We start from the raw sequence: 20,358 nt of genomic DNA, 5'->3' as shown, positions 1-20,358 counted from the left end.
TATAGTTTCCTTTACACCCTGGTCATTTTGCTATTTTTTTTTTTTTTTAAGATTTTTATTTTTAAGTAATCCCTATACCCACCATGGGGCTTGAACTCACAACCCTGTGATCAAGAATCACATCCTCCTTGGGGTGCCTGGGTGGCTCAGTCGGTTGAGCATCCAACTTCAGCTCAGGTCATGATCTCACAGTTTGTGAGTTCGGGCCCCTCGTCAGGCTCTGTGCTGACAGCTCAGAGCCTGGAGCCTGCTTTGGATTCTGGGTCTCCCTCTCTCTCTGCCCCTCCCCAACTCATGTGCGCGTTTGCTTGCACTCTCTCTTTCTCTGTCAAAAATAAACATTAAAAAAAATTTTTTTTAAAGAACCACATGCTCCCTGAAATCATTATTACACTGTATGTTAACTAACTTGGATTTAAATTAAAAAATAAATTAAAACAAAAAAAGAATCGCATGCTCTACTGAGTCAGCCAAGTGGCCCCTTTTAATTTAAATATAGATAGTTGACACAATGTTATATTAGTTTCAGGTGTGATTCAACAAGCTTATACCTTATACTGAGCTCACCACAAGCATAGCTACCATCTGTCCCCATACAGCGTTACTAGAATACCACTGACTATATTTCCTATGTTGTACCTTTTATTCCTGTGACTTATAGATTCTATAACTGGAAACCTGTATCTTCTACTCTCCTTCACCCATTTTACCAATCCCTTCACCCACTTTCCCCGTGGCAACCGTCAGTTTGTTTTCTGTATTTCTATGTCTGATTCTGCTCATGGTTTATTCATTTGTTTTCTGTGTTAGATTCCACTATTTTGCTATTGTTGTAATATATATTACCTCTGCATATATTATAAATATCACAATTACAATATTATAATTTTAGCTTTAAGGAGTTAATGTCTTGAAAGAAATGAAAAGAAATGTGTGTACAATTGTGTTGAGAGTCTCTAAGACCACCTCAAGGTTTAGTGATTTGCCAGAGGACTCACAGGACTCAGTATATAGTTGTACTCACAGCTAAGTTTTATTACAGTGAAAGGATACAAAACATAATCAGCAAAAAGGCTCATGAAGCAAAGACTGGAGGAAACCAGGCACAAGCTTATAAGAGTTCTCTCCTAGAGGAGTCATATAGGACATGCTTAATTCCTTTAGCTGTAACTTGTAACAAGCACAAAATGTGAAGCTCATCTGACCCTGGGTGTCCAGGGTTTTTATATGAGATTGGTTATGTAGGCACAATTTTAGTCACTAAAATTCCAGATTCTGAGGAATAAACCAGCTGTTCAGCATAAACTATATTATTTCTATTAATACTTCAGGCATAATGAGCCTACCTTATCACTTAGGGAAATTTTATATCATTGTAGGTAACTGATTACCATTAAGGTTCCCAGACAAGCAAAAGAGAATGTTTGTGCCCCCTCCAAAATTTATATGTTGAAATCCTAACTCCCAAAGTGATGATTCAGAGGTGGGATCTTTGGTAGGTGATTAGGTCATGGGAGCAGAGCCATAAGGAATGGAATTAATACTCTTATGAAAGAGACCCCAGAAAGCTCCTTTGCCACTTGTGCCAAAGGACACAGAAAGAATATGGCCTTATGAAACAAGAAGGGGGCCCTCACCAGATACCCAATCTTTATACACTTTGATCTTGGACTTACTAGTCTCCAAAACTGAGAAATGTATTTCTGATGTTTATAATACCACCCAGTTTATGGTATTCTATTATAGCAGCCTGAACTAATACAAGATCCAGGGTACCATCTAGTGTCATTTCCATGACCATGAAGAACTTCCTTTAGATGCAGGAAATGAATGTAGTGCTGATGGTAAATTCTCTTAATTTTTATTAATCTGAAATATATTTATATCCTCTTCATTTTAGAAGGGTAGTCTCATTAGATATTGACTTTCTTTAGCACTTAACTCTTTATTCCATTGTCTCTGGTCTCCTTTTTTTTTTTTTTTTTTTAAATTAAATACTACTTTTTAGAGCAGATTTAGTTTTGCAGAACTGATAAGAAGGTACAGAGATTTCCCAAATACCCTGTTCCCCCTCACATGCATTGTCTCCCCCATTATCAACATCCCTAACCAGAGTGGTACTTTTGTTATAATTGATGAACCTGTATTGGCACATTATAATCACTCAGAATTCATAGTTCACATTATGATTCACTCTTGATGGGTTACATTCCATGGGTTTGGATAAATGTATAATGAAATGTACTCATTGTTATAGTATCATACAGGGTATTTATACTGCACTAAAAATCCTCTGTGCTTTATCTATTCATATCTTTTCCCACCCTTACCTCCTGGCAAATGCTGATCTTTTTACTGTGTCCATAGTTTTCCCTTTTCCAGAATGTCATATAGTTGGAATCATACAGTATGTCACTTTTTCAGATTGGCTTCTTTCACTTAGTATTATGTACTCAAGGTTTTTCTATGTCTTTTCATAGCTTAATATTTCATCTTTTTAGCTCTAAATAATATTCCATCATTTGGATGTACCACAGTTTATCTGTTAGCATACTGGGGGACATTTTGGCTACTTCTAAGTTGTAGCAGTTATGAATAAAGTTGCTATAAAAATCTGTGTACAGGGGCACCTGAGTGGCTCAGCTGAGCGTCTGACTTCGGCTCATATCATGATCTTGTGGTTTGTGAGCTCAAGCCCCACATCAGGCTTGCTGCTGTCAGCCTGTCAGCACAGAGCCTGCTTCAGATCCTCTGTTCCCCTCTCTCTGCCCCTTTCCCACTTGTGCTCTCCCAAAAATAAATATTTTAAAAAATCTGTGTACGGGTTTTCTGTGTACAGACATTTTGTACATAGTTTTTAACTCATTTGAGTAAATACCAAAGAGCTCAGTTGTTCAGTTGTAATGGTAAGAGTGTGTTTCATTTTATAAGAAACTGCCAAACTGTCTTCCAAATTGGCTGTACCATTTTGCATTCCCACCAACAATGAATGAGAGAGTTCCTGTTGCTCCACATCCTTGTCAGCATTTGAGGTTGTTCTGTGGTCATTCTAGTAGATGTGTAGTAGTATTTCATTATTGTTTTAATTTGCATTCCCCTGATGACATAATATGGAGCATCTTTTCATATGAATGTTTGCCATCTGCATATCTTTTCTGAAGTGTCCAGATCTTTTGTGTATTTTTCTTAAGTAATCTCTATGCCCAATGTGGGGCTCAAACTCATGACCCTGAGGGCAAGAGTCACGTGCTCTGCTCTACTGACTGAGCCGGCCAGACACCCCTCTTTTGCCCATTTTTTAATCGAGCTGTTCGTGTTCTTAATGTTGAGTTCTTTGTATATTTTGTGTAATAGTCGTTTATCAAATGTGTCTTTTGCAAATATTTTCTGTGGCTTGTCTTCTTCTCTTTATGTTATCTTTCATAGAGCGTAAGTTTTTAGTTTTAATAAAGTTGAATACATCAATTATTTCTTTCTTGGATCATTCCTTTAGTGATGTATCTAAAAAGCCATTGCCAAACTATGTTTCGTCTATGTTTTCTCTTATGGTATCTTCTAAGAGTTTTATAGTTTTGCATTTTATTTTTTAATAAATATTTTATTTTATTATTATTATTATTTTAATTGTTGTTAATGTTTATTTTTGAGAGGGAGAGAGAGCACAAGCAGGAGAGGGACAAAGAGAGAGGGAGACACAGAATCTGAAGCAGGCTCCAGGCTCCAGCTGACAGCACAGAGAGCCTGATGTGGGGCTCGAACCCATGAACCATGAGATCATGACCTGAGCCGAAGTTGGACGCTCAACAAACTGAGCCACCCAGGTGCCCCTTAAAGATTTTATTTTTAAGTAATTTCTGTACCCAACATGGGACTTGAACTTAAAACCCTGAGATCAAGAGTCATATGCTCCACCAAGTGAGCAAGCCAGGCACCCCTATAGTTTTGCATTTTACATTTAGGTGTCTAATTCATCTTGAATTAATTTTTGTGAAGAATATGAAGTTTTTTTTAGTTTCAAAAAAATTTTTATTTTTGAGAAAGAGCAAGCGCATGCATGTGCAGGGGAGGAGCAGAGACAGAGGGAGAGTGAGAATCCCAAGCATACCCTGTGCTGTCAGCATGTAGCCTGATGCGGGACTAGATCTCACCAAACAGGAGATCATGACCCTAACCAAAATCAAGAGTTGGACACTTAACAACTGAGCCATCCAGGTCCCACAGATTCTTATTCTTTTTTTTTTTTTTTTTTTTTAATGTGGATGTCTAGTTGTTTAGTACCATTTGTTGAAAAGACTGACTTGCTCCATTATATTACCTTTGCTCCTTTGTCAAATATCAATTGACTCTATTTATGTGGGCCTATTTGTGGGCTCTCTTTTCTGTTCCATCGATCCATTGGTCTATTTTTTTCCTTTTAAAAAAAAATTTTTTTTAATGTTTATTTTTGAGAGAGAGAGACAGACAGACAGACAGACAGAGTGTGAGTAGGGGAGGGGCAGAGAGAGAGGGAAACACAGAATATGAAACAGGCTCCAGGCTCTGAGCTGTCAGCACTGAACTCACAAACTGTGAGATCATGACCTGAGCCGAAGTCAGACACTTAACCAACTGAGTCACCCAGGCACCCTATTTTTTTTTCCTTTTAAAAAAATTTTAATTAAAAGACAGTTGATGTATAATACTAGTTTTCAGTGTACAACATAGTGACTTGACAATTACATACATTACAAAATGCTCACCAAAATAAATGTAGTTACCCTCTGTCACTATACAATGTTATTACAGTATTATTGACTATATTCCCTGTGCTGTGCTTTTCATCCCTGTGACTTGTATATTTTATGACTGGAACTTTGTATCTCTTTATCCCCTTCACCTATTTTGCCCATCTCCCTCTCCTCTGGCAACTACCAGTTCTCTGTATTTATGAGTATGGTTTTTTTTGTTTTTTTTTTTAAATTCCACATATAAGTAAAATCATGTTGTCTTTCTCTGTCTGACCTATTTCACTTAGCATAATACCCTCTAGGTCTCTCCATGTTGTCATGAATGGCAAGATTTAATTCTTTTTTTATGACTGAGTAATATTCCATTGTGTAATACCACATCTTATTTATCTGTTCATCTGTTGGTGGACACTTGGGCTGCTTCCATATCTTGGGTATTTTTTTTTTTTTTACTTGAATACAATGCTGATTTTATCCCAACTAAATAAAGCAATGCACAACTCACCTGGGCAGTAAGTTTAATTCAGGGGGCAAAGGCAAGAAACAAGGATTTTTTGTGTTTGCTTTAATTATCTGTCACTGCACATAGCTATCTTCCACACCTCCTCTCAGAAAATGCGGGCTAATAAATCCCATACAAAGGAACATAGGAAAGAGAAAAAGGGGAGATGGAATTCATTTAGCATACTGTTGAAGATGGTTTCTCCAAGTTCTCTTCTATAAACTGCTCCATCAACATAGCCCACTCTGGATTATTTTAGTATCATGACCATCTTCCCTGATTTTCATGCACAGACTACATTCTTTGGGATGAGTGGGCATGTTGCTTCCATATATAAGGCTAAAGTCTCTGGGACATCCTGGTAGTTTATACTGGTTGCAGTTTGGTGTTCTGAATTCTGAAGGTTGGCCAGACTCAGAATTCAGAAGAGTCCAGAGAGACTGCTAAGTCCCTGGCCAGGAACAATAACACCAAGCACAGTGCCAAGAACACTATGCTCCCTCTGTGGCCCGCCAACCGATCTTGGCCTGCTCCTGTGCCACTGCACCATATCTTGGCTGTATTAAATAATGCTACAGTAAATATTTGTCTTCTCTATTGTCAGTACCACATGTCTGATTACTGTAGCTTTATAGTAAATCTTCAAGTCAGATTATATTAGTCTTCCAACTTTGTTCTTTTCCTTCAACATTGTGTTATTTTGGGTCTTATGCTTCTCCTTATAAACTTTAGAATCAGATTGTTGATTTCCACAATATAACTTGCTCAGATTCTGATTTGGATTGCATTGAATCTATATAGATCAAATTGGGAAGAACTGACATCCTGACATTATTGATTCTTCCTATCCATGAACATGAAATATCTCTTTGTTTATTCTTTTATTTTTCTGGGTATTACACTTGAAATTTAGTTCATTAATTTTAAGTGAGAATCTCAATTGGCTAATCTATACAATACCTTTTTAAAAATTTTTCACATATGTTCTTTTTTCAGGTCATAAATAAGGTTCATCTTAAGGCAAATCATGTTGTAAAAAGAGATGTTGATGAACATTTAAGAATCAAGACTGTCTATGATAAAAGTATTGATGAGTAAGTACGCCATTATTTTGTCTTTTTAAAACTAAGAATCAAACTTTTAAAGATATTTTCATCCAGAAGATCCATAGATGGAGCTATGTGCTAATGCACCTTCAAGATGGAATTAAGCTAAAAATGCTTTTTAGTCTGAAAAGATAAAGGCCATGGGATATGATTAAAATCTGTATGTTATGAATAATTTAAACAGAACAGATGTGGATCTACTTGGATGTGGTCAGTACACACCTAGAAGACTCCTCTTCCTCAAAAAATTAAAAACTGAACTATGCTATGACCCAGCAATTGCACTAGGTATTTATCCAAGGGATACAGGTGTGCTGTTTCAAAGGGGCACATGCACCCCAATGTTTATAGCAGCACTATCAACAATAGCCAAAGTATGGGAAGAGCCCAAGTGTCCATCAACAGATGAACAGATAAAGAAGATGTGGTATATATATACAATGGGGTATAACTCAGCAATCAAGCAGAATGAAATCTTGCCATTTACAACTACATGGTTGGAACTAGAGGGTATTATGCTAAGCGAAATTAGAGAAAGACAAGTATCATGTGACTTCACTCTTATGAGGACTTTAAGATGCAAAACAGATGAACATAAGGGAAGGGAAGCAAAAATAATATAAAAACAGGGGACTCTTAAATATAGAGAGCAAACAGGGTTGCTGGAGGGGTTGTGGGAGGAGGGATGGGCTAAATGGGTAAGGGACATTAAGGAGTCTAGTCCTGAAATCATTGTTGCACTATATGCTAACTAACTTGGATGTAAATTAAAAAATTAATAAAGTAAAAAAAAATAAATAAATAAGTAAAAGAAGGCAACTCCTCATGAGTACTTGGAGGAAAAATAAAAGGAAGAACTGATACATGCCATAAGAACATTTACAAAATTATTAGCCAGAGGAATGATGGTGTAATTTTTCATTTAGCATAAGAGAGGTCCAGAAAACACATAAGTTATGAATCTGTAATAGTGTATGAAGAGCTATGAGGAGTATTTGATGTCTTTCCTTATCCTTTATTTCCCAAATGAATGAGATAACATGATCATGCCTAGTGTTTTGCTTTGGTACAGAGTTAATTCAAATGCTTATTGAGGTAAATTGAGATTTTGGGGGACTGATACTAGATCCTTCTACAAAGCATTCCTTGGGGCCCCTGCCAGGTATATTCTAAACAAATGAGACAGTGCTGTGCTCCAGCATGGCAATTCTTAATGTTTCATGTCTTCATTTTCAGGTTGCTCCCTGAGAAAAGATACCTTGTAAAGGTATGTAATAAATACTCATGACTTGAATTTGATACTTAAAATGGGTGCATTTTATTGTATATAAATTGTACTTAAAAAAATAAATTTATACATTTCTGTTTTGTGAATGAATAAAAAGTGTTGGTAATGAATGTATTTATCATTTCTTCAAAGGCATCTTTATGATGCACTCATCAAAACTTTTTTCATTTTTTTAATGTTTTATTTATTTTTGAGAGAAAAAGACAAAGCATGAGCAGGGGATGGGGAGAGAGAGAGGGAGACATAGAAACTGAAGCAGACTCCAGGCTCTGAGCTGTCAGCACAGAGCCCGGCGTGGGGCTTGAACTCACAAGCTGTGAGCTCATGACCTGAGCAGAAGTCAGATGCTTAACCAACTATGCCACCCAGGCACCCCTCATCAAAGTTTTGTCCTTATTTGATGCTGAACTAGTCTTCTTATTTTATAATTTGATAATAAATCAGTCTTCTTGTTTTCTTACTTGTTCTCTTATGTTTTGGGAGGAGAAGATGCTGAACCTAGGTTGAAAAAAAATTTTTTTTGAAATACATTGAGAACACCATTTTCTTGGTGGAAATACTCATTCTCCTGAAGATGGGTTTATCTGATTATATGATATGCTAAAGTTGTCTTTAGAGGTGCTAACCTCCACAGTTTCTTAACTGTTACAGAGTCACACATACACATTAGGCCGATTCCTTATGGGCCACAGAAATTGGTGAGATTGAAATGGATCTTCTAAACATAAGATTTCCTAACATAAATTCCTTACTGTTAGAATCACCTAATCAGTCTCAGATTTGAAGTAATTTAGATTAATAATTGAGATTTATATTTTCTAATTCTACTTAAGTAGAGATAGGGAAGGAATTTTTCACTTAGTGTTCTCTCCCCAAACTCAACTAGAAAATAAGGAAATTCCTTTGCTCCTAGACTCATTCTCTCCCCTGCCCCTTACTACGCAACCTTTGACTAAATCAGTATTCCAGAATTGTAAGGTTTTTCTCTTTTTTCCCCTCAGTTGTTAATATCCTATCCTATACTTGTTTTAAATATAATTTGTCCTTTAACTATAACTCTGACTTTTTTTCCCAACTTTTATTTAGAACAAACTTTTTCCGCAAGCTATTTCTTATTTGGAGAAGACTTTTCAGGTTCGTAGACCTGCGGGCACTATCTTACTTAGCAGGTATGTCACATTAAGTACACGTCATTTTCTTCAGTTGCTTAGTACTCTGACCTCCCCATTCTACCAGTATGGCAAATTATGAAACTCATACTAGAATATTTTATTATGTTTGTCCTTAGAGACCAAACTGCAAGGTATTTAAAAGGAATAATAAAGCACCTGTTAGGTAATCATTCTTTCCCTGATTTTTTTTTATTTTGAGAGAGAGAGAGAGAGAATGAGCAAGGGAAGGCCAGAGAGATAGGGAGAGGGAGAATCCCAAGCAGACTCCGTGCTGTCAGTGTGGAGCCAGATGAAGGGCTCAGACCCACAAACCATGAGATCATGACCTAAGCTGAAATCCAGGGTCAGACACATAACCAACTGAGCCACCTAGGGGCCCCAAGATTTTTTTTATTTTTAAGAAATCTTGCAACATAGGGCTTGAACTCAAAACCTTGAGATCGAGTTGCATGCTCCACCGACTAAGCCAGCCAGGCACCCCTCTTTTCTTGATTTTCTTTTATGATCTGCTGGATCTTATCCTAAGGTGTAGTTGTCCCCTGTTTGCCATATCTCTTTCTTCCCTCATGTGTCTATAGTATTAGCTTATGAAGTATTTGGGGGTCTGAAAACCCAGGCTAGGAGGATTTCCCATGGAACCCAAATTCTTTCTTAGTCCACTTTTCTAACTAAAATAGTAATCCTTATTAATAAACTAATCTTGCAACTAGGCTTTTTACAATGTTTTTAACTGCTGTGAACTTCTTATTTTTTTATTTATTTATTTTTTTTTGTAATTAAATTTTGATGTACAAATGAACTAAAGACAACGTGCAACAAACCAACACCAGAAGGAAAATGATCCCCATAGATACTGTACTGGGGAATTTGCAGAGCATACAAAATGCGGCCCAGTTATAGTGCCTGAGGAACACCTCCAGGTAATCAAACCTACTCCTAGCAGTGTTTTTACTCTTTAGGATGAACTGAGAAATGGAGATTTTCAATCTGTGTCACCAAGAAATTTTTATAGACTTAAGTTTGAAAGCTTTATTCTTCATTACCAAAAGTATTTTAGTTAGCTGATTTTATTCTTTCATTGGTTTTCGTATTAATTTGATAATATCTTCTTTAATTTTTTTTCTTTTTTCCATTTATCTTATCTCTGGGACTGCTGAATCATTTCAGCTTAGAACTTTGTCTTCCAAAATATCTTTTTTTTTTTAAGTTTATTTATTTTGAGAGACAGAGTGCAAGCAGGGGAGGGGCAGAAAGAGAGGGAGAGAGAAAGAATGCCAAGCAGGCTCCACACTGTCAGCACAGAGCCCCATGGGGGGCTCCAGCCCATGAACCATGAGATCATGACCTGAGCTGAAACCAAGAGTCGGATGCTTAACTGACTGAGCCACCCAGGTGCCCATGTCTTCCAAAATATCATCTAGGAGGTATATACCTTAGTATTTTTGCAGGGCAATTTGACATTAGCTCTTAAAATAAAAAATATGTATGATATGCTTCAACCCAATTCAGAAACATATTCCATAAAAATACTTATAACTGTGCAATGTATATTCAAAGATATTTTTTACAAAATTATAAATATGCCTATATTGGTATTAAATTATGGTATAATTCTGTAATGGAGTACTATGCAACTGTTAAAGAATGAAGTAGATCTCTGTAGACTTGGAAAGATATTTACGCTCTTAAATGGAAAAAAATGTTATAAGTCAGTATGTGTAGTTAACCTATTTTATTTAAGAATTATAGTCAATTTAACACAGTAAAACTGAAATAAAAACATTAAAAACAAAGTGTATGTACATATATAATAAAAAATTAAAGAACTAAAGAATGTGGAAACATACTAAAATATTAATAGTTTTCTTTATGAATTGGATTGTTTGGGGCTTTTCTTTGAAGAATTATATATTTTTATAATCTGATTTTTCACATTAAACATATTACTTATCAGGATGAAGATAAAAAATTTAAATGTGTATACAAGAAAACCAATTTATTATACATATGCATTTGAAAATATGATTATTGGGTGCCTGGGTGCTCAGTCAGTTAAGTATCTGACTTTGGCTCAGGTCACGATCTCATGGTTTGTGAGTTCGAGCCCCTTGTCAGGCTCTGTGCTGACAGCTCAGAGCCTGGAGCCTGCTTCAGATTCTGTGTCTCCCTCTCTCCCTGCCCCTCTCCATTCAACGCTCTCTCTTTCTCTCTCAAAAATAAATAAACATTTGGGGTGCCTGAATGGCTCAGTCAGTTGGGCGTCCAACTTCGACTCAGGTCATTATCTCACAGTCTATGAGTTCGAGCCCCTCATGGGGCTCTGTGCTAACAGCTCAGAGCTTGGAGCCTGCTTCGGATTCTGTGTCTCCCTCTCTCTGTGCCCCTCCCCCACTCATGCTCTGTCTCTCTCTCTCAAAAAGTAAACGTTGAAAGAAAATTTTTTTTGAAGTTAGTATGAAAATATGATTATTGATATAGCTGTTTTTCTCTGTTGAACTGTGTTCTCTAGCTACTTCCAGAAATGAATGTGTTACTGAACATTTAGCTAGTAACCAAAATTAAGCATATGTTTAACTCAAGTTTACTTTGTAATTTTTTATTAAGTTTTTTGAAGCTCAGTAAGGCTTTTTGGACCCCTATATTTTGGCACTAATACAACTAACTTATTCAGCTTTCATTTCTTTTCTCAAATTTCTTCAGTGTAAAATGTTTTAAGGACATGTTTGAAAATTAAAACAACTTCTTAATTACATATCCAGCCTTTTTCCCAAGAAATTTAGAGACATTTTAAGACACAATTCTTTGCTTTTTTTCTAAGGTATTTTTGTTTGTTTTTAATTCTCTTGGCTTTTCCAAATTCTGCTACTTATCTTCTTGGGGGTGGCGGGGGGAGAGCCTGATTAAAAAAAAAAATTTTTTTTTAAAATTTAGTTTATTTTTGAGAGAGAGAGACAGAACATGAGCAGAGGAGGGGCAGAGAGGGAAACACGGAATCAGAAGCAGGCTCCAGGCTCTGAGCCATCAGCACAGAGCCTGTGATTTTTTTTTTTTTTTTTTAATGCATGAGTGATCATGGAAAAGAATGCTTAAAAATCACAATTGTTTGTTTTTAAAGAATTTTTTCAAGTTTATTTATTTATTTTGAGAGAGACAGTAAGCAGGGCAGGGACAGAGAGAGAGGGAGACAGGATCTGAAGCAGGCTCTGTGCTAATAGCAGAGAGCCCAGTGCTGGGCTCAAACTCATGAACCCTAAGATCACGACCTGAGCTAAAGTCAGATGCTCAACTGACTGAGTCATACAGGCACTGCTAAAGATCATAACTTTATGTAACATCAACTTTAATAGGTTAAAGTAATTATAAATAGATGTGTTAGAGACATAAGAGTAGACAATGTAATAAAATGGGGATTTTTTTTTCTTTATAAGCATCACTTACACCTAAGAAAACCCCCACAATTCACTGATTTTTTTTTATTTATAAATTTGGAAATTATAATTGTTTAGAACTTTGAGAGAAGTTTTCTAAAAAGCAGATGTTACAAGGGCACAGAATTGATTAGAAAACTAGAAATTAAGGGTAATGTTGAGGTGACTTTACCTTTAAACTCATCTTTAAAAGGTAAAGATGACTAACTTTTTGTTTGTATTATATGAATTTTTAACTAATTACTTTATAATAGAAAATATATTTCCATAGATAAAATGTTTTTATTAGTTAATTTTGAAATAACTATACATTTACAGGAAGTTGAAAAAAAAAAAGTACAAGGAAGTCCATTGTAATTGTCAGTTAGTTTCAAAGTTTAAAACTTTTTCTGTCTTTTTTTGTGTCCAGGTTGGCTGTCCTTTATAAATAACAGTTGTTTTAATTAACATTATGGATTAGATTATGTTTATTATATGTAGATTATAATCATTTTACATAAAGTAGAAATTTTAGTGAAGCAAATTCAAAATTAGAGATAGGAACTGAGTAGAGGGAGGAATGGATTTGGCAAAAGTTGAGGGATAATAAATAAAAGTTAAATCATATGAATTTAGAGTCTGGATTCACTATACATTAAAAGTCCCTACAGCTAATCTTGTCTCTGGTCTGATTTTCTTTTGCTTGCCATGGCGCAGAGATGCAGGGTCTGCCGTGGGGGTAAGTGGTCCTGTTTAGCAGTAGGTGTGCAAGACCAAGAAGGCGTCCGGGATGCAGACTTTGTTCTATATGTTGGTGCTCTGGCCACCGAGAGGTGCAGCCGTGAAAACATCATCTCTTATGCAGCCTATTGTCAGCAGGAAGCAAAAATGGACAGGTAAACTTTCCCCAGAGACTTATTCTCTAAGACCTAATTATGGAAACTCTTAACACAGGTTCTAAGTGTTAAGAGTACAAGAAGTTTGCATTTTCCAGATTGCCTCCAATAATAAGAAACTGTACAGCGCTTGGATGGGGGAGTGGGGAGAAAATGTCAGGTGATAGAACTATTATTCATATAGTAATGTCAGTACCAACTCTAAAGAAAAAGTATTGTCCAGAGAATTTTCTTTGGAAGTAAATAGCTCTCTAAGGAAACAATTTGAATTTTAATTTTAGCACTTCTGTGCTAAAATAAGTATTTATCTAATTGTCCTATAATTTGCCATGTCCTTCACTTAGATAAATTATCACTTAAAAAATTTAGAGGCCTCTTATTTATTTACAAAAGATTTTTAAAAATTTTCCAAGTGAAGCAGGCTTGAAATGAAATGTTATTATATATGTAGAACGTTGCCTGTCACACTCCAGACAAATCAAAGGCAGTAGAAATTGTCGTATGTCAGAATAGATTGTAACATTCTCAAATTTAGGAGAATTAACGTGACCATTTCATATGTACATAGGACCATTGCTGAGGTCTTGAAGGTTCCTCTATCTATCAAGACTAGCTGACTTTAAAGAACTGTTTGACTTCTATTGATGTGTATTCATTTAAGGAAAAAAATGAAATTATTAGTTGAACCAAGTAGGCAATACAAAGGAAACACTGGTATATGCTACAGAATTATACTGTCAGTCCCAAAGGTGGTAAAGAGGTCAAAATGAGCATCATGGATTGTGAGGAACAGTCTATTACCATGATGCTGTGTAACTGATGATCTGAAATCTAAAAAATCATTAGCTTCTAAGTGTTGGGAAAGCTTAGAGTCAAATGATTGAGTAAAGTGCTATGTTTTTGCATATATATATATGTATACATATATATATATATATATATATATACACATATATATATACACACACACATACCAGTGTTTATAAAAATACATGTGTTTAATAGAGTTCCTTTTTTCCTGAGAAGGTACAATTAAACTTATGATATTTTAAAATTAACAGTGTCTCAGTATGTCTCAGGAAATGTGGTATTTTGAAGTGCTAAATGAATGATAAATTAAGTTACTTCATAAAATGAGATACTTTCTTAACGTAGATGTCTTTGTGAAATAATCCTTCATAATGGTGGTGCTGCAAAATAGTGGTTATCTTAATTTGAACTAAACTGTATGGATTGTGAACACACACACACACACACACACACAATCTCATTTTCAAAATACTGTTGAGCTTCAAAGAATATTGTAAAACAATGTACATAATATGATTACATGTTTAAGTGTGTGTGTGTGTGTGTGTGTGTGTGTGTATTACACATACTTGAATGTGCTAAGGAAAAAGAAATAATTACAATTGCCAACCATCCCAGTTTGGCCAAGACTTCCGTGTCTGAAAATCCTGGGAAACCCTTCAGTTCTGGGCAAATTGTTAGTAGCAGTTACCTCTGTAGGGGGGTAGGTTGTAAACTGGAATTTTCATGTTTTTCTTTATACATATCTATGTTATTTGGATATATAACTTTTTACAATGAGCTTTTACTACTTTTCTTAAAAGACACATTAAAGTGAACCTTATGTATTAGGAAGGGAATGGCTTCCTTTGGAAAATGGGGACAGGAATATAAAATCCCAGGTTGAGATGGGTCTGGAGTAGTTCATCTCCTTTCAGCATCTGACAATGCTGAAAACACCTAAAGTATCTAGTTGTCTTTTGGTGAGAGAATCCAGCACAGGAATCTTCACACAGATGAGAATCCCATAACCTAATTTCATATTTCAGGTTTTTTTGCACTGCTGTTATGTTTTCTTAAAGCACTTTAGCTTTTGGTTCACATTTGATATAAATGAGTAACTAAAAGAGTAAATGTTCTTTGTATCAGTGAAATTGAAGCTACTCATATATCTGGGAAAAGAATTGTTTTTTTCTGAGGAGCATGTTGATGTTGGAAGAAAGAGCAGTATCTGCAGTTGTTCTTTCTTAATCTTTTTGATGAAAGAGAAACGTTCCTTCAAAACTGCCATATTAATTCATTCAAAGAATACTTGAATGCCTAATATGGTGTTTGCAGACTAAGTGAACAAAATAGACCCATGTACCTGCCTCATTCATGGAACATAGGAATTACAGAGGCAGGCAGATATTAAAAATATACTTAGAAATAAATGTGATTTCAAAATAGGATCAATACTTTATAGGGAAAAAAAGGGTGCTATAGCATAAAAGAGAACAAAGGGGGAAACGTAATTTAGATTAATTAAGCACAGACGGCCTCTTGGAAAGAGTGAAACTTTAGGTGTAACCTGAACATTGATGGGCTTCAGCCAGATAAAGAGTTTGAGGAAGACTTATGTTAGGAAAAATCCATGTGTGCCTGTTGTTTAGTAGAAGCCACTTCAGTGGACGCTGTTTTTGAAGATGAGAACTAAAGGAAATGCATTGGAGAGGCAGACAGGGATGTTTTATTCTAAATGCTGTAGGAAGTCCCTGATGGGTTTTAAGCCTGGCAGTGATATCCATTTTATATTTTAGAGGTCACTGTGGCAATGTTTTGGTAAGTGAATTATTTTCTGAGTGTAAGTCTGTTGTTTTCAAGTATGAACAAAATATACCATATGTTTTTTACTTAAGGCAAATGTTACTTTGTATAAGGTGATTACATTTTGGTGAGTTTTTGGTATTTCTGTGATAAAATGTTGAGGTAGTGGTGGGAGAAAGGACTTTGGAGTCCTTACTGTTGTCTGTTTGCCACAGCTTTTGAAAGACAGGTAGGTACATGGTGTAACTAACTGAATTATATTGGGTACTAGTCAGGTCTTGGACTCTCAGGTTCTAGGCTCAGAAAGTGATAGAACTGTATAGATTCTAGAAAGTATAGAATATGAAAGAAGATGATGGGAAGATAAAAAATCTGTATGTGAATGAAGGTAGTGTTCAGGCAGAGAAAGGGAATAGCAAGATGGGCATAAGAAGGTTGAACAACCTGAATGATGTGCTTATTATCCTATTGTATACCTAGCGTCCCTCGCCACCTACCTGCTCATCCCATGTGCCTATAAATGTAGTGAAATGCTGAAATCAGATATGGATTTTGCAAGTAAAACATGTTAGAATTTAAGTTTTTCAGTCCATTCTTATCTTTTGGTATATGTTGACATATTTTACAAGTTCACATTTAAGTGTACATTAACTTTACTTTTGTGAGGACAGGTGCTAATTGGCCACACCATAGGAAAACAAAGGTATATGTCTTGAAAGTATAAGATAGTGAGTTAGATATTATGGTATAAAATGATATTTGATATTTAGCAAAGATTTTTCTGACCTGGTCAGTTTTTTGTTTTTTGTTTTTTTGTTTTTTTGTTTTTTTTTTAGAAAAGTATAAGTTAGTAAATATAATACTGATTTTTCTGGAATATAATAAAAAATTCAATGTCTATTTTAACAGGCCAATAGCAGGATATGCTAACCTGTGTCCAAATATGATCTCTACCCAGCCTCAGGAGTTTATTGGGATGCTGTCCACAGTAAAACATGAGATTATTCATGCCCTGGTAAATTTTGCTGTTAATTACTGTTCTTTCCTTCATGCATTAATTTTCTGTTTATTATGCTGTTATTTTGATATATACGTTAAATTTTGGATTCTTAGATTTATGTCAGTAAAACCTAGATGACTAGGTCTCTGGTAATAGGATTTTTGAGAAAATGATTACTGTTCTTAAGAAAAAAACTTAGTGGGGCGCCTGGGTGGCTCAGTAGGTTAAGCGTCCGACTTCAGCTCAGGTCATGATCTCACGGTCCGTGAATTCAAGCCCCGCATCGGGCTCTGTGCTGTCAGTTCCGAGCCTGGAGCTTGCTTCGGATTCTGTGTCTCCCTCGCTCTCTGCCCCTCCCCCACTCACGCTCTGTCTCTGTATCAAAAAATGAATAAACGTTAAAAAAAATTAAAAAAAAACCAACTTAGTAATTTAGAAAAATTCACTTTCCTGTAAAGTGATAACTGATATGCTAATTCTAGATCTTACTGCAGAGGTCTGATTTCAAAAGTCCTCTCGGTCTGCTTAGACTTTCTAAAATTTACATACACTGATTCAGAACCCCTCCTTCCTTTTCCCCAATTTGTCCAAAATAGTGAACTTTTATAATATATCTGGGAAATTAAAAAGTTATCTAAAACCCTAGGAAATGGTTTCTTGATGCCATTTATGTATTTAGAAAATAGATGGCAGTAAAATGCAGTGATTGAGAGACAATAGATCACACAGATTTAGGGGTGTGAGTCTTCTTAGCTCTACCACTAAAAATATTTAGGATCTTATGCAAATTATTTAGCTTCATAAGCCTCAGTTTCATCTGTTAAAATGAAGAGAACAGTAGTACATAGTACAGTGGAGTTTTTTCTTGGAGATTAAGACAAAACAGAAATCCTATAGCACCATGCTGTATATAGTAAGGTATAATAAAATTAGTGGCAGTTATCTATTAGTCTTTTTTTTAATTTATTTATTTTTGAGAGAGAGAAAGAGAGAGTGTGTGTGTGCAGGGAAGAAGGGGACAGAGAGAGAGAATCCCAAGCAGGCTCCACTCTGTCTGTGTGGAGTCTGACATGGGGCCTGAACTCACAAACCATGAGATAATGACCTGAGCCAAAATCAAGAGGCAGATGCTTAATTGACTGAGCCACCCAAGCACCCTTATTTATTAGTCTTAGTGAGCTATCATGTATGACTTTAATATGCAAGCCTCAGTCTTTAAATCAGCAAATACATTACATAACTCACTGAAACACCTATGTAACCAGACATTTATATCCTTCAAGTAAGAATATTCTAAAATGAATTCTCTGTTTTTCTTTTATTTTTTAAAAAAGTAAGCTGAACCTGCTAATTGAGGTGAAACAAGACTCATTCTTCCTAAGAGCTAAAAACTATAGATACTAGGGGCACCTGGGTGGCGCAGTCGGTTAAGCGTCCGACTTCAGCCAGGTCACGATCTCGCGGTCGGTGAGTTCGAGCCCCGCGTCAGGCTCTGGGCTGATGGCTCAGAGCCTGGAGCCTGTTTCCGATTCTGTGTCTCCCTCTCTCTCTGCCCCTCCCCTGTTCATGCTCTGTCTCTCTCTGTCCCAAAAATAAATAAAAACGTTGAAAAAAAGGAAAAAAAAAAAATTAAAAAAAAAAAATAAAATAAAAAAATCTTTAAAAAAAAAAAAAAAACAAAAAACTATAGATACTTGATGTTGAGAGAACCAGAGAGAAACAGCAGATTTTAAATGTGGTATATAAATGAACATGAATGCAGAGATCCCAGGCATGAGATAAATTAGGTTATGAACAGGCAATTCAGAAAAGAAAAAAAAACAGTTGGCTGAGTCATGTATAAGAAGGTATTCAGACTTACTTTAGCAGTCAGAGGGTCTCAAAGCTAGATACCATTGACTATAAAAGAATGCATGAAAGTTATGTACATTGGGACACCTGAGTGGCTCAGTCAGTTAAGTATCTGACTCTTGATTTCAGCTCTAGTCATGATCTCACATTTCGGTTCGTAGGATCGAGTCCTGGCTTGGGCTCTGCACTGACAGTGGGATTCTCTCTCTTTCACTCTTTCTCTCTGCCCCTCCGTCTCTCTCCCTCCCCGCCACCTCAAATAAACATTTAAAAAAAAGAAAGTTATACACGGTGACTTCAAGGTGTAGTGGTTACCTCTGGGAAAAGAAGGAGGAGAAAGGATTAGGTAATGGAGCTTCAGTAATATTTACTCTGCAGTGTTTTATTTCTTAAAAGTTTGCCGAAAATATGGTAAACTAACATCTTAAATAGCCTTAAAGAGGATACATAAGTTTCTGTTATGGATTTTTTTTTTACTTTTTATATATTTGAATTATTTTAAAAACTGTAAAAACCTAAGAAATTTTAAATACTAACTTAAGTCTCAAAGCCTATCCTGGAAGATGGTAAGAATTAAATGTTTAACACAGATTCCCCATAAAGTTTTGTATGTTCATAACTATCAGTTACACTTACCTGTGGTGCTTTGAATACCGAATAAACCTTCTGAAATGTGAGTGCTTAGAAAAATGTTCAAGCTGATACAGTGGGAAAAAATGTATATTTAGAATATTATAAAGGATGAGGCAAATTACACTATTTTAAGCTTTGTATAACTTCAGTGAATTGTATATTGAAAGCTATTTCGATTTTCTTAGCTGACTCAATTAAGTGTCCTTTGCATCTTCAGAGATTAAAAAAGAAGAAGAAATTCAGGAATAAAAGAATAACCTGGATTCCATTAATCATTTTGGCAAGCTTTGAATGACACAGAGGCCACAGTTGTGTAAGCAAAGAAATTTGCCAAAGAAATTGATTAATTAAGTGATCGTTTCTGATTGTTAGTTATTTGGATATGAGCTATAGCATATTCTCAATGTATGAAACATACATAAAGAAGTAGTCACATAAGTGTTTTGTTTTAGGTATTAGATTAGGAAAGAGCAAGAAAAGAAATCTCACTAATGAAATAGATATCAAATGGCAATAATTTTTTTTTTTTTTTTTTTTTTTTTTTTTTTTTGCCTATTTTCTCATCTATTTTGGGAGGTGAAGGATAGAGAACAGGAATTTTAATACCTTTATGTGAAGTATCCATTATCTTATTAAAATTAAATTAAAGACTTAAAAATAGTATTTAATTCAGTAATTTAGAATGATTGATAGCAATACCTTCTTCTTGAATGTGGTAATGCTTTATAAGTTAAATTGTTTTACTTATTTGTATATATTGTAAAGAATAAAATAATTGAGGGAAATTTCCAGTCTTTCCATGTATACATAAAATGTATTCATTTTTATTAATGAAATGTTATCCACATATAATTTAGATAATTCCAAGGCATAACGGTGCTTTAGCATCATTTATTAACAAAATTATAAACTCCTTTTTAAGTTTCTTGAACATTGAAGGAATGTTTAATTAGTGGTTCTGAAAAAAATAGTATTTAAATTGTGACTATAAACGTAACAAATTCATATTGTAAAAAAATTAGGGGAATATGAGTTATTTTATACATTACCCTACCATCAGAAGAACCACAGTTAACATTTTGATATATGTTTCCATTATTTTTTTCCTAAGTGTACATACACACATGCACACACACTTCCAGTCTTTTTAAGTACAAATATGTATTAGTGTGTGTACTTTT

The 20,358-nt window shown here is 35.2% G+C and overlaps 1 protein-coding gene across 8 annotated transcripts in view; it reads left to right on the top strand.

Moving 5' to 3' along the window:
- The window catches only part of LMLN (leishmanolysin like peptidase), a 144,402-nt gene that overhangs the window by 9,989 nt on the left and 114,055 nt on the right, over positions 1 to 20,358 (top strand). For all 8 annotated transcript variants that reach the window (XR_009612301.2, XR_013557942.1, XR_013557943.1 and 5 more), the window contains exons 2-7: positions 6,226 to 6,323; positions 7,572 to 7,602; positions 8,710 to 8,792; positions 9,601 to 9,715; positions 12,920 to 13,098; positions 16,603 to 16,708. Coding sequence is in view for 5 of the 8 variants with exons in the window: in XM_078453079.2 (XP_078309205.1) it covers positions 6,226 to 6,323; positions 7,572 to 7,602; positions 8,710 to 8,792; positions 9,601 to 9,715; positions 12,920 to 13,098; positions 16,603 to 16,708 (612 nt within the window). In the remaining 3 variants the exon portion in view is untranslated. The remainder of the gene's footprint in view (positions 1 to 6,225; positions 6,324 to 7,571; positions 7,603 to 8,709; positions 8,793 to 9,600; positions 9,716 to 12,919; positions 13,099 to 16,602; positions 16,709 to 20,358) is intronic.

Source organism: Panthera onca, chromosome C2, assembly GCF_046562875.1.
Source record: "Panthera onca isolate mPanOnc1 chromosome C2, mPanOnc1 haplotype 2, whole genome shotgun sequence".
NCBI classification, from domain to species: Eukaryota; Metazoa; Chordata; class Mammalia; order Carnivora; family Felidae; genus Panthera; species Panthera onca.
The sequence above is the reverse complement of the archived record's forward strand: the minus strand, read 5'-3'. Positions and strand labels throughout refer to the sequence as shown.